This window comes from Mytilus californianus, unplaced genomic scaffold, assembly GCF_021869535.1.
Source record: "Mytilus californianus isolate M0D057914Y unplaced genomic scaffold, xbMytCali1.0.p SCAF_1, whole genome shotgun sequence".
NCBI lineage: Eukaryota > Metazoa > Mollusca > Bivalvia > Mytilida > Mytilidae > Mytilus > Mytilus californianus.
Window position 1 is genome coordinate 58,146,361 of NW_026262581.1, and position 15,010 is coordinate 58,161,370.

At 29.4% G+C, this 15,010-nt stretch overlaps 1 protein-coding gene across 1 annotated transcript in view; it reads right to left on the reverse strand.

Annotated features, from left to right (window-relative positions):
- Window positions 1–552: 552 nt before the first annotated feature.
- LOC127722162 (kinesin-like protein KIFC3) overlaps window positions 553–15,010 on the reverse strand; it is a 43,931-nt gene continuing 29,473 nt past the window's right edge. The window contains exons 10-17 of the mRNA XM_052229035.1: window positions 14,656–14,772; window positions 13,436–13,609; window positions 12,313–12,449; window positions 10,591–10,654; window positions 10,088–10,293; window positions 8,873–9,059; window positions 7,226–7,321; window positions 553–6,794 (exon numbers count right to left, since the gene is read on the reverse strand). Coding sequence (XP_052084995.1) covers window positions 6,663–6,794; window positions 7,226–7,321; window positions 8,873–9,059; window positions 10,088–10,293; window positions 10,591–10,654; window positions 12,313–12,449; window positions 13,436–13,609; window positions 14,656–14,772 — 1,113 coding nt within the window. The 3' untranslated portion in view covers window positions 553–6,662. The remainder of the gene's footprint in view (window positions 6,795–7,225; window positions 7,322–8,872; window positions 9,060–10,087; window positions 10,294–10,590; window positions 10,655–12,312; window positions 12,450–13,435; window positions 13,610–14,655; window positions 14,773–15,010) is intronic.

A 15,010-nucleotide genomic window follows, 5' to 3' on the forward strand; every position in this document is an offset into this window, starting at 1 on the left:
TCAAGCTGCGCCCCAGCGAAGCATTTTATTATTTCATGTGATTGTGGTTTAATAGCCTATTCAAAACTTGGGGTTATGTCTATTGACTTAATTCAAAACTAGATAGTGTTCCTAACAATAATTTTATTTGTCAATTATTTATTTGATTCTTTTATTAAACACTTTTAACACAAGTTATTTCCCTTTGTCAATTGTATACTGGTCTTATACCTGACACTAATTTTGACATAAACATGTACCTAAAACAATCTGTAAAAACAACATGTAAATACTGTCAGAAAAACAAATATGTATTCCAAATACTTTGAATTCAGAAATAATTAAATTATTGCATGGATAAATTTTGTAATGCAATTGTTGATCAGCAAAATATACAGGAAAGTGAATGCTATTTCTGGAAAAGCTGCATACAAATAATTCTGGAAGATTCAAATTAAAAGTTTGAATTATTGTGATGTTTTTTTGTTTTAGCTTCAAATTCACAATAATTTTTTTTTCTAATAAAAATCTGAATTTACAGCAATATCTGTATGCATAAATGACAACAATGGCTATCAGAAAATATATTTATTGCATCAATAAACCTAATAACACAGTGGAAAATAAGATTTTCTATTAAAGAAACTGGTCAACAAAAAACAGCCCTCAAAATTTTATTTACCAGCTACCACTTTAATCAAACTTTTCCTCACAGTTTTCTCTAATTTTGTGTAAAGAGTAAATGTGAAGCTCTTTCTTTACCCAACAGCAGTTTGTATCATTAAATCAAACTATTTGTTCAGCCATAAATTTACCAAACAAAATTTTTTCAATTTTTCTGATTTTCACCAAATCAGTTGTTTTTTTTTTTAAACTGTCTAACATTTTAGAACCTAAAGGACTATGGGTAATTTTATTGTTCATACACCAAATTGAAAATAACGTCACATCATTGGTTGAATTTCTATGGTTTTGGCTTTTTTGAACCAATCACAACGCTTTGTTGTATAATTTGGAAAATATTACCCAGAATGCATTTGATTCTGAAATGGATAGTTTTATCTTCTGATAGATGGAAAATCAGAATTTTGAGGACTAGTTTGTCAACAGACCATTATCACAGATATAAAATACAACAAAATACTTTAAATATGTAAAACAAATAATATCTTAGGATTACGTATTCTAGAATTTTAGTACAGTGGATGTGGGAGGTATATTTTACAGATAATTGACTGTTTCATCAATTTAAATGTGTTCAAACTACTGACAGATTTATTTTTTGAAGTTTGAATCTTATTGGATATAACTTTTCAAAGACAATAATAGCACACTATTAACTCATTGCTATTTGATAAACAGATGAAACAATGTAGAGGATATACAAAAAATGTTGCAATTAGTTTATTTAGCATTAAAAAAACTTAATCTTTGTGCAATGAAGAGATGTCAATTTCAATGAGCAGAATTTAAATACTTGCACATGTATATATTTAAATTCAGAAATAGCGAGTTGACTATTTTTTTTAACTGAACTTAAAAAACTGAAAAGATAAAAAACAAAACTATTTTTCAGAATATCAACTTTTGAAAGAACCAAGAATTACAGTCAACCGATTATGGAATACTTACATCATAGAAAAAACAATAAGGTTGAGTCAATTTGATTCAGGGTAGATAACTGGCTCAGGTTTCTACCATTCTGGTTATACATTTAGGTTACATATTGTAGAAAAGCAAATAAATTTTTCCTTTCCTTCATTTAGCTTAAATTCTTTGAACTTCTTCTAGAAACTAATATATATCTTTTAATTATTGTTTATGTAAAGAATTAAACTGAATAACAAGACAAATAAATATAAATGTATATGTATGAAGGACAAAAACAAAGGAAAAAATCAAAAATATATTTTATTATCATTAAATGGAATGTAAGGGTGAAAGTTCAATCATAAAGTTTGTAAATTTCTGTATCAGTAAATATCAGACATAAACCTATAAACAAAGAAAAAATAAATGATAAAAAATAATGCTAATGATTTCTGGACGGATTATAAACTATCTGAAATTCTATAGCACTTAGATCAACCTATCACAGCTATGTTATGTGGATGGATGGATGTTCATTGCATGATTTGTATGTCAGGCAAAGTAGCCATACAGAATCGTCGGAGGTTTTATTAAAGAAAGGTGCTTATATACAAACAAAACCAGTCATAACAGATACCAGGAACACTTTATTTTTGTTGACTTACATTTACTTAAACGAATCAATCATGTTTGTTTTACTTTAACGGATGCTTTTAACTTCTCTTTTATTGCTTATGGGCGTCAATCTTAAATAGTCATTTCCCTTTCAGAAAAAAATAGTTTAGAAAAATAAATTGCTTTAAAAAAAATATCCTTTTGACTTTATTTTACTCTAGAACAAATCACGTTTCTTAAAATGTATTAACAATCTCAAAAACAGCTTAAAGTGAATTTATCTTTTATACTTGCATGAAACATTTCTTGGCAGTGTTCAGGAAATGAAGAAAAATATAAATGATCTTATAGATGTAAAAAATATAAAAAAAAACTAGATTGTGCAACCATACCTTATTAAACTATCTACAAATTATTTTACTACTCTGGCAATAATATAATCACAGACTTTACTAGAACTGTATTGCAGGGAAACTATGAGGAGTAGACTATGGTAGTCTTTGGGAGCTCCATTTAAATGAAATCAACAAATTTTTTTAAATATCATTGCTCGTCATACAATCCACAGAAAATTAAAAAATTTTGTGTTAAAATTTTGTTTCTCAATCCTGAAAACAGAATTTTTGTAGAATACAATTAAAATATGCTTTCCTCTCACCAAATTTGAGGTATCACTTGCTAAAATATTCATTTCTTAAAAAAAATAAAGAATAAAAGTTTGATTGCTCACTCTAAATTATTCCATTTGGATTGGCCTCAATAACTGTTTTTGATGTCTGGATTAGGAATCTTTTAAAAAAATCTTGTGAATATTAATTTTAGCTGTGTTCACAAGAAAATATTGGAAAAAACTGAAAAAGAGGCAAATCAATGATCTGTTATTGTTAAAATTCATAAATTAGATGTCTAAAATACCTGTATGAACAGATTGTTTATGACAATACTTATTTGCTCCATTATATACACTATTGAATAAAATAAAATAAATATGAACTCTTTTTAAATCATATACATACATTCCATACTGAATTCATATAAGGCTCTACTACTTACATAAAGATTTCACATTATAAATATACAAGTACTATATGGTGAACATGTCCTGAAATCCATATAAAATAACAATAAAAACTTAACAAATTATCATGGAGGCAATTGATGAATGAATATTCAACTTTTCTTGAGAAAGCTAAAAGGAGGGTGCCATTAAAGACCAAATGTGGCCCCAGAGTTTTCTGACACTTACAACAGCATTTATAGAGCATTCTCTTTGCATTAGATGCCAAGATTTACAATTCAGCTTTTCCAAAGTGATTAAACCTATCTAAAGTTTAAAGATTTAATATTTCAGTTTTTAAAAGGTCACACATCATTGAAATAGAGAAAATATTTAAAATATATGTAAAAAGTGCACATATTTAAACAACATTATTATTCAAAGCAACCTTAGATGACATAAATTGTTTGTTTGTTTGAGGATGTTTAGCATCTATAAAACTATACTTTTCATTGAAATGTTTTGATGGCCGGAACATACATAGTGTACTTAAAGCTTAAGATTGCATCTTTTTTTTTTCAAAAATAAATTCGATTTTCTCTTTTGATATTGTTACTTATAGAATATGCACTAATATATGAATATGCTTACAAAATTTATTTTCTCGTTAATACCTGAAACTATTTAAAAAAAAATATGGGGCCAACTTTGAACTTAATGACCCTCTTTCTTTCACAAGTATATGTGTAAGCAGTAATACAAAAAATAAGTATTACATAAATACTAAGCATTACAATGATACCTTGCCAATAATCCGAAAGACAAAATTAAATCCATCTTAATCCTCAAGACTACAGCAGACATACATATAATACTTATAATGGTTTACATCCAAAATATGGGATGAACTGACACTCTGTACAAATCTTATACACATCAAGCACACATTAATTGAAAAATGGAAACACCACAACAAAATAATACAATGAATAACCCATATCACTATCTCATTGTGCTTAAGATACAATCATTTATCTCCCCTCCTTCAAAAGTTCTCAACAATAAATTTACAAGTTTTTCTTTTTGTTTAGTCAAGCATTATGGTCAATACATTTTATTCTGAAGTGCTTTTCATAATATATTGATCAATGAAAAATTTAAAGTGAACTGTATTGTATTTGAGAATTTAAGGAGCTAAATTATAGATTTCATTTAGCAAATTAAATTTTTGAAAATAAAATATTTGTGAAAGTATAATTCACTGATTGGAATGTTGAAACATGGATTTTAACCCTAATAATTTTTCATCACAGTCAGTTTCAACATCATATAAAATTTTGAACAAATGTGAAAACTGTTTTTTTTTTTTTTTTCATTTTAATGACGATAATTTTATTTCTTAAATATATTGGAAAATAAGATAAGGTAGCAACTAATAATGACTATGTTTCTTGTATTATAAATGATATTTTACCAGTAATATTCTATCACAGATAAAGTCATTGCAATAAAAACAATTTTTACAACAATGTTACCATTATTGAAAAAGACATTTTACATGAAGTTTTTATGGTTTTACATATACAATGACAATGTTAAACAAATATATACTTACATTACTTACATATGTCAATTAAAACTTAATGAAAGACACAGGGTAAACTGTTTAATGTCAGTCTCTATGGTTAGATCTTTGCTTTTTAAAAATAGTGACATAAAAGGGTTGCAGGAGGTGAGGGTTTCAAATAACTACACAATATCATCTATTCATAAATTTCACAATTTCGCCTGCCACTGCAATATAACCAAATGCCCACATATTCCTATTAGATAATGAATAAGACTTATCTATACACTTTCTGATTAGAATAACTAATATTTTACAATATTCTTAGGAATTCTGCCAATCAAGAGGCATTTTATATACATACATTGCTATTTGTATTATTCTAGTAACACTTCAGTGAAAATCAGTTTTGAGTTTTGACATTCACTCTAGGAGTTTTCGTCATTTAAACAAAAAAGTGCCATATGCAGCATTGTAATCCAAGCTCAAAAAGGATTTTGTAACAATAAGTAACAATTTTGCAAGTTTTTACCAAAAGCCTTACATGTGATAAAACATTTCTTGAAACTGATCAGTATAATTTGAATCTTATATAATAGCTTGGAATTAATTATATGTAGTTCATACATAAAATTTGGAAAATTGCTTATATTTTTGCCATCAGAAAACATAAATAACAGTCAAGCAGATAGATCAGTTTCACATAACGAGCCAATGTTTTTTTGTTTTTTTTTAGAACAGCTAGTATTTAAAGTTTGTAAATGGTCAAAAACTAATCTTCTTTTCACTTCTGTGTCTTGTCATGAATACACCAATATAGATAACAGAAAATAAATTACTAATTACAAAATATACAATACTGGTGTAGCATCAGTTAATTGGGTTGTAAACTTTATAGTGCTTAGCAAATAAATCAGAAGATTTTTATAATTTTTTGAATTATCTACAGTGTTTCTGGTATTTAACTGATGAACTTCAAATAAATTATTAGTCATATACAATTTTTAAAAGAGATTCCCCATTCAAATATATCTCATATGTTCGTTTTGTTTACTGTATGCATAAACAAACTATCATCAGCAAAAATATAATAGTTTAATTCAAAATACAGCACTTTAATATCTTGATACAATATCACAGAATCACTTTGAAGGCTTTTTAAAAAATCAATATGTAGTTAACAGTCTTATTTAATTACATTGTCATAAAAAAACCGAACAAATCAGATAAGAGAAAACAATAGAATGTTTTACAATTACAAATAGAGATCAAAGAATTCGTACAGACTAGAGGTATGTCAATTGAAGAAAAAAGAAATATAAATGTCATCTTTGTGGAATATCGTATGAAAAATTGTTTGTTATAATAACATAAACCTAATTTGTTAAAAAAAAAATTATGAAAAACAGAGTTGACATTTCAAAAATATACAATATGAAAATGACCGAAATATTTTGTCAATTCTCGAAGAAATGTTCACACTGTTGTCATGAATATTTATATGTTATTGCTTGATAACTTTTTCTTGATTGTGAGACATAATCTCTTGAGACACTCTAGGGTAAGAATGTTCATATGCAGGAAAATGTAGGACTTGAGCAAAAGTTACAGTTTTCAATGCATATTCCATGAAGGCATACAGACAAAACTATAAAAATAAGGCGATATAAAATTGGTTATCAGTTCTGCAGATACTTAATATACTTGACATATATTGAACATCTGGTGTTATTTTCCTATATGAATGACAAAGAATTTTCTATCAAGCTTTATTCTGAAGGCAGCTCTCTTCATTGGTATCTGAGAACTAACAAAAATTTAAGATGGCCTTAAGATTATAAATTTTTCACCGTCTTACAACTACATAAATTCCTCCAACATACATACGAGACTCGTACTCCGTCTTTAACATGACTAGTTTCCTTTCTTAATATTCTGTTTAGCCTGACCTAATGCTACTTGTTTGGCATTAGAACCGAATGTCAGTGTGCTTACTGTCTCCGAATAATTATATGAATCTGGACTTATATTCACAAACAAGCATGCCTACAAAAAAGACATTTGTAAATTGAGAATTTTTTTATAATTTAGAACAGATAAGCTTGTAAAAATGTGTTTTAAATGTCAGATATTTTCAACAATCAAATTTACACTATAGACCTATTTCATTATTTTCCCTTTGAATATAGAATAATAGAAAATGTTATTGTCTGAAAATGAAGGTAAATTAGCAATCTTCATGAGACTCAACCAAATGCAGACTATTCAGTGTTTTTTTGTTGTTTTTTGTTCTTTGTTTTTTTTTTATAAAAAAGTAACTAAAATTACTAATATGATTCAAACTAGTCATAACCATTTCAAATTTTTCAAAACGTTAAACAAATAGATAATAATACTCGAAATAAAAACATGTATACATTTTATGGTCTAACATTGATTTTTAATTAATTTAGCCATGCTGCAACAACAATGCTTACCTTGGCATCTCCTCCTAAAGAAGGTTGTAGAATCTGAGTTAGTTTAGAATTTCTGTAGGGTATATGCAACTGACTCTGTCTTAAAGAAGTGAATACCTGAAATAAACAGATATCATTAATATTTCCACAAAGCATTTAATTTTCATTTCTATTTTTTTCTTTAATTTATGGAATAAAATAAAATATATAACAATATTTCTACATATTGTTCAATTTCAACCTTTGGTATGAAAAATCAACTAAGACTATCTTATTTTCATTTAATGGACTGCAAAGGAAATTGTGGAAGCCATCAGATGCTCCCCAGACATGTAGATGATATTAGATGTTGTTTAGAAAAACACACGAATTTTAACGTGACGTTGTTGTGGACGTTGATAGGGATCAATGTTGTAGACGTTGATAGGGATCGTTAGGGAACAAACTTTGCAATGTCATTCTATAATTCAGTTGTTACTCTGTACCTCAATGTGGCTGATGTAATACACATATACATTTAATAGCTTTTGTTTCCTTCACAATATCATGGTGCCATTACTATGCTTATAATGAAGTAACCAAAAAGTTAGGAATTGCTTGTTTTGGCATTACATAAGGAGAGTAAGATATTCCACTTTAGCAAAACATTCTGCTATTTCACTGCCAGAAATGAACGCCACATTATCCACTTTGAAATTCACTTAAAATGATTTTCTTTTAAATGACATCAGATTACAATTCAATGTTTTACCATATTAAGTGTTTTTTGGAGTTGCTAAATACCAAGTTCATGAGAATTGTTTTGTGTTTATTTTGGGGAAGAAAATTTTACAATTTTACAGATATTTACATATAGTGAAAACAGTGTCTTATTACTTTCAGCACTTTTAAGATATTCACAAAAAAAGTTCAAAATTATCTTCTACTGACAAAACACTTATACTTATACCTACAGCAGGTGTTTGAAAAAAGTATACAACTACCTGTAATGTTTTGCTGTGTCATACACAGCCTCCATCAATAGAAAGTAATCTAAAACATATTCAAATTGGTCAAAAAAAACTCACACCATTAAGATTGCAGTCAAACTTGAATATAAAGGGCACCCTCTGGAATATATAAAACTGACCTTACAAGAGAGGTGACCTTTAAATTGAGGTTCAAATTGTATAGGTATAATTAAAGCAGAGCAAAAAGAGAGTGACCTGATGAGAATTGTTGATCACTTAATAGACTGTATTTTGTCCAGTATAAAATAATTATTGCAGGTTCAATTTAAAATTCCACAGCAGCTGATGTAGTAAAAACACATTGAGATGAAGAACAGCAATAAAAAACACTGCTTTTTTTCTTTTTTTTGTTATTTGCTGAGAATGTACTGATTTTATGTCATGGCTGGATACCCCATATCCTTTTACTTTCTATTATAGTGAATGATAAGTATAAAAAACACAAACTTTATATAAGATACCCTAGCCCTTGTTTGGTTGAAATTGGTCCAGTGGTTTCAGAGAAGATCTTTGAATTTTTTTACACCTGACAACGAACAGACAGACAGAAACAGAAGACAGATGATGAACGCAAAGGGATGGCAAAAGCTCACATGGTATTAAAGGCCGGCTGAGCTAAAAAATTTCTATTATATCCAATGTTGCAATTTATGAATACCTGTCCAAGTGCAGACAATGATTTATTGATAGCAGCTGCCTCTACCAATCTTTGTCCTTCAGCCTCTGTCTTGGAAATCCTCTCTGATCCTGCAAGGTCACACAAGGTCAAAGTTCCCTTAGATATTGCACCAGTAATTTTATCTGTACCTTCTACAGCCAACAACAGTAGTAAATGTGAACGTGAACTAAAAAAAGAAAATAGATAAAAGTTCATGATGTTACTATGTGAAGTCTTCTTTGAAATACAGCTACTATACTCAAGTTCCTAGATAGTCTGTTTTACCCTGTCCGATTTCATTTTACACAAATGTCATGTGATAACTTCAGAAATCTATGCAGTGTTTGGATCAATACAACATCGCCTGCATGAAAAATACAACAAATGGGTGGTGTCATCTTACATTAGGTTTTCATCAGGGTGAGGTGGTCAATCTATAACAGTGAGATTTACTTTTACAAGGAAATCTTTATAAATCATTACATTTGTTTAATTCGCCTGTGTAAAAATCTAGCCATGTGCATAGAAAAATATCAAGTGATACGATTTTTTCAATATCCACATTGAAACAACAACTATCCCAGAACTCTCCTACTAGTAGAGTTTCAAGTTGTTGGAGCTCATTTTAAGTAACTGCTGGCATTCTTTAATCTTGTTTTGTTTTATTATTGTCTTGCTTGCCCTTTTGTTTTTGTTATTTATTTTACCCTTATTATACAGTTTATTGCTTTTTTTGTACTAATTTCTATTGTAAAGTCTCCTTTTGTTTTACCACTTTTCAAGACTGGATTGAGATCTCAAAAAAAATAATTTAACCTCACCACATGTCCAAAATCAGACACCTTGTCCATTTTTGTATGTTTATTCTATTCGTCATTTGGGGAATATGGTATTGATAGCTGATCTTTGATAGTCGCTCTTCTATTATCCACAACTTGTGACTCAAGATTGATTTAGATCTTGACATTTTGACCCAGTCTTTTGTTTAAGACTCAATGTTGATTTCTAGATGGTTTTTTGTTTTTAGTTTTGTTGGGTTGCTGTTTCAATTACATATACCCCACATCACCTTTATCAATTGTTCTCGTCCTGAACATGCATGAAATATTTGCCACTGGACATTAAGCAAACAACAATCAATCCTTTTATGAATAATGTATTTAAATAAAAGTCCTATTTACAATAAATAAATGTGTAAGAAATCTCAAAAAATACCTGGTAGAGTTCATCTTAGTTGAAGCAGTAGTCCTATTTTTATCTCCCATTGCCATTACTTTCTTAATATCGTCCAAAGTTTTAATTTCAACTTCTGTCAATCCTGGTATGTTGACTTTATTGCCAGCCGTCTTCAGATCTAAGGTCTTAGCCTCCTTTGTGAGTAAATCTTGAATTGTCTCATTATAGATTTCAATTAAAGATACCTGGAATATATAAATTAGATTGCAAAAAAAATAAATCAGAAACAATTATCATAAAAGTGATAGATGATTTTGCAAGGGAATTATTAAATAAATTGTTCACACAAAAGTCCTATGTACATGTATATCTTTTATCAAATAGCATGAATAATCAAGTTTTAGTGTTGCAATCTGTAATATGTTATATGTGAAGGCAAATTATCACAGGTTATGAACATTAAACAATTTACTGTCTTTCTATGGCCTCAATCTTCTGGTCTTTTCTTTTAATATCCTTATATTAATTGCAGAAATACTTACCCTTAAGACATAAGATACAGTATCCTTTTTCTCTTTGCATACTTTAAACAATTCATTAATTGCCCTGTAGAAAATAAGATGTGTTGAAATTCCAATATTTGAAGGATTTTGAAATTTGGAATACCACAGATTGTTAATTAATCAATTTGTGTATTGTTTGGAAACTGTACTGTTGATTGTGGTTTTATAAATATGAAAAAGCTAAGCGTTAAACTGTGGCTCTTTTCCCAAACATGTGTTTGTTATATGTACTAGTAAAGCTTTTTCTGAATGCTGTGACTTAATTGAAGCAAATATAGACATGTAGGGCTCAATTGGTAAACACTATACTTTAAAATGGAAAATCTTGCTTTAAGGAAATCCATGACAATACTTTCATTATTAAGTGTATGCAAATTCATTTGTTGTAGTACAGTAGTACATTGTACAGGTATAAGAATTTAGAAAAAAAAAACTGTTAACACACAGATATGTCTCGTCTATTTGTTATTTTGATAATGCAAATGTTGAAATAAAAATAGCAATACTTTAACATGTAAGTTATGCAAATATTCAAAGTCAATGAACCATGACTGAAGGTAACAGGGGTGAGATGTGCCAATGCAAATACAACTGCAAACCAAATACCATTGCCTTTTCATAAGTCGTTCCCTTTAAACAAACCTAAACACAAACATTAACTTGTAAACCATGTAAAAGTTACTATGATCAATGAACCATAATTAGGGGGTGGGGTTATATAATCTCCATGGAAATGAAACTTGCAAAAGCCAATACATTTATATACCAAATATCATTGACTTAACATTAGTGGTTCATCTTAAACTGAACTAATCACAAACTAATACATCTAAACTAAGCAAAAGTTTCAAAGTCAATAGACCATGACTGAGGGGTAGGGACCAAATATTCTCCATGGAGATGAGATGTGCTAATGCTTATACAACTGCATACCAATTATCATTGACCTACCACTAATTCCCCTTAAACTGACCTAATCACAAACTAATACATGAAAACTAAGCAAAAGTTTCAAAGTCAATAGACCATGAATGAGGGGGTGGGGCCAAATAATCTCCATGGAAATGAGATATGCCAATGCTTATACAGCTGCATACCAAATATCATTGACCTACCACTAGTGGTTCCCCATAAACTGACCTAATCACAAACTAATACATGTAAACTAAGCAAAATTTCAAAGTCAATAGACCTTGACTGAGGGGGCGGGGCTAAATAATCTCCATGGTAATAAGATGTGCCAATGCTAATACAACTGCATACCAAATATCATTTGACCTACCACTAGTGGTTCACCATGAACTAGACCTAATCACAAACTAATACATTGTTGACGCCGCCGTCATCACCGACGCCGGAAACAGCATACCTGTCTCGCTTTTTGACTCTGTCAAGGCAAGACAAAAATTGATGCAATTAATCAAATTAAAACTTAAATCATAATTAAATTTGTATAACACATAGAATGGTTCGTTATGATAATACATGCTTATTTCTTTGAAATGATGATCTGTTAACAATGATTAAGCCATCATTATGACATTCAATTTCATGGTAAAATGATTAGTGGTTTTTATCTATGGCCTCATCATGAAATGTTTCAGGGCCCCAATATGATGTACATCACTTATCTACTATGAATAAAAGTACTATTGTATGGATTGTTTCATCATTTACCCTGTTTATATGAAGACCACTTACCTGATATTAATACCAGGGTTGCTATCAGGTCCCATCATGGTAAATGTTTTACCAGACCCTGTTTGACCATAGGCCATTAGACATACATTGTACCCATCTGCACAACAAGTAATAATTCCCTTTGTATCTTCAAAAACCTGGAAAATACATAATGCTTGATGAATACTATTTTTTTCTACTATTAGTGACTATGGATATTTTATACAAAGTATGTTTTATCTACAAACACTGACATCAAGTTTCCTTATTTTCAAGTCATTACTAAACATCAATCATTTAAGTAAAGCAGAATTTATTCCTATAGCATTAACATGAATGTCCTGAATATGAATAGAATGTTTCCAACATTGAATAATAGATTTGCATGTTTTTGCTTTCTTTATACAAATAATTAAAAATAAGTAAACAGAGTGAAAAGTCCACAAAAGTCCCTGCTTCCATATAATGTTATAAAGGGGCATAACTCCAGAACGGTCCAAATTCGAAATTGATCTGAGTTTTGTGGTAATAAGCATTATATAGAAGTTTCATAACATTTGGTAGAGGCAAACTAAAGTTAGATAACGGAAACCAATTTTGGGACTTACGTACGAAAAACCTTTATGTCCCCTCTGCTACGGTGGGGGAAAAAAAGATTCCTACAAATAGTACCAGTAAAAGAAATTTTCAGGAAAAAAATTTATTGGGTTATTTTTTGCATCAGGTTGTGTTTGTGGTTTGGGCATTAGAAGGGTTGATTAAAAATTCACAGTGTTCACTGTACTATAGACAAAACATTCATCTCCTTGGGTAAATTGCTTGGTTACAAAACGCCTACTGTGAAAATAGCAAACATTAGAAACAAAAAATTCCTGATATGAAGCTCCAGACTTTTTTGTGAAATTTTCACTTACTGTTAATTCATTTTCATAGGTATAGGTGAGACATGAATTAAAGTCTTCAACATAATGCTAACATTTTATAGACTTGTAAGCAAATATATTCAAAGCTGAGAAAAATAAAGTGTCTATAAAATAACAATATTTCCTCAATCCACTTAGATAGTACCCACAAAAATTGATGACTTCACTATAGATAAGAAATAAATCTTTCAAAAAATAATTTTTTAGACAATTTTTCTTACTTGTTCTTGAGAAGTATTCGGATCAAAAGCTTTGTCAAATGAGAACATTTTCTTTCCATTCTGTGCATTATTGACCACAAGATCTTGGTCATTGAGGAATTTCAGACAATTTTCTGCTCTGTCATCCTTCCTTGCTCTGCAGAACACTCGTATATTTCCTCTCATTTCTTGTAGCTGTTAATAAAAACAAAATTTCAGATCAACAACAACGTTCTGAATGGACACAGATTAGCATGACATAAAAGATTTTTTAAATCAGTTATCGTTTTTGTAGGCATCTTAAGTATCTCAGTAAAGGTAAAAGCATATGCTTCTATGATCAAATCCTTAATAAATAAAATAAGTAAAAATTCAAAAGAGTTATCATACAAAAAAGTATTACCATAAAACAAAAAAATGATTCAAAACTAAAATAAAAGAACAGAGTTCCAATGTCCCCCACATTGCACATATTTTATCTTTCCAGGGGCAATAACTTAATACAACACTTTTTTTGTTGTTCTTAAAAACATTTTATAAATAAAAAGCGTGCGCGGGGGACAAAAAAGATTTTTCTGTTGTATACTAAATATTTCAAACAGACCTTCAAGGGCATTACTTATAGTATACTATAAGTTTTTTAAAAAATTGTACCCGTGAGAGTGCTAACGAGACAATTTTTCATAAATTTAACATTTCCAAGGGGCATAACTCTTTTAAAAAAAGTCAATCGTCCACCACTATATAACTTGTCCAAGATATTGCTGATATTAAGCTATAGTATAAGTTTTATAAAAATCTTGCAAGAATTGTACCTGTGAGAGCACTAACGAGGCCATTTTCCATAAATTTAATATTTCCAAGGGGCATAACTCTTTGAAAAAAAAAGTCGATCGTCCACCATTATAGAACTTGTCCCAGATATTGCTGATATTAACCTATAGTAAAAGTTTTATAAAAATTGGCAAGAATTGTACCTGTGAGAGCGCTAACAAGACCAGACGGATGGATGACCGGTATTTCCATTTCCCCCGCAACGCATTACGCGGGGGACAATAAAAATTGCAGAACATGTCAAACTGCAATCATTAGGATCAACAGTTTTAAAATCCAAAAGATTTTTATAAATTTTACATTGTAACTTTATAATTATTTTTCAAATGAAGTTGTACTCAAAATTAACATATTATATGTAAAATATTTAACTTTTAATGGGTTTAATCAATGTAAGTTCACAGTACCTGATTATAAAGTATCTTTCTTTGTAAAGCTTCCTTTCTATACAATGCCCTGACTTCTTCCATTTCTTCTGTTTGAGCAGCTCCAGTATTCTTCATTTTCTTCATACCGTCTACAGCCTGTATATTGTTTAAATGTAAAATTATAAAGCATTTTCTTCAACACGATTCAGTGATGATACAAAAAGTCTGATTTTCATTGAGTAAATATCTTGTTGATTAAAATATTCAAAGGATGTTGCTGACTTTTCACAAAATCTCCTAGTTCTCTTTGTTCAAAAACTGTATACCTGTACAGCTCATATTTTATGTTTTCTAACTATCAATATCTGAATGTGTTTTGATTTACCTCTTTAAA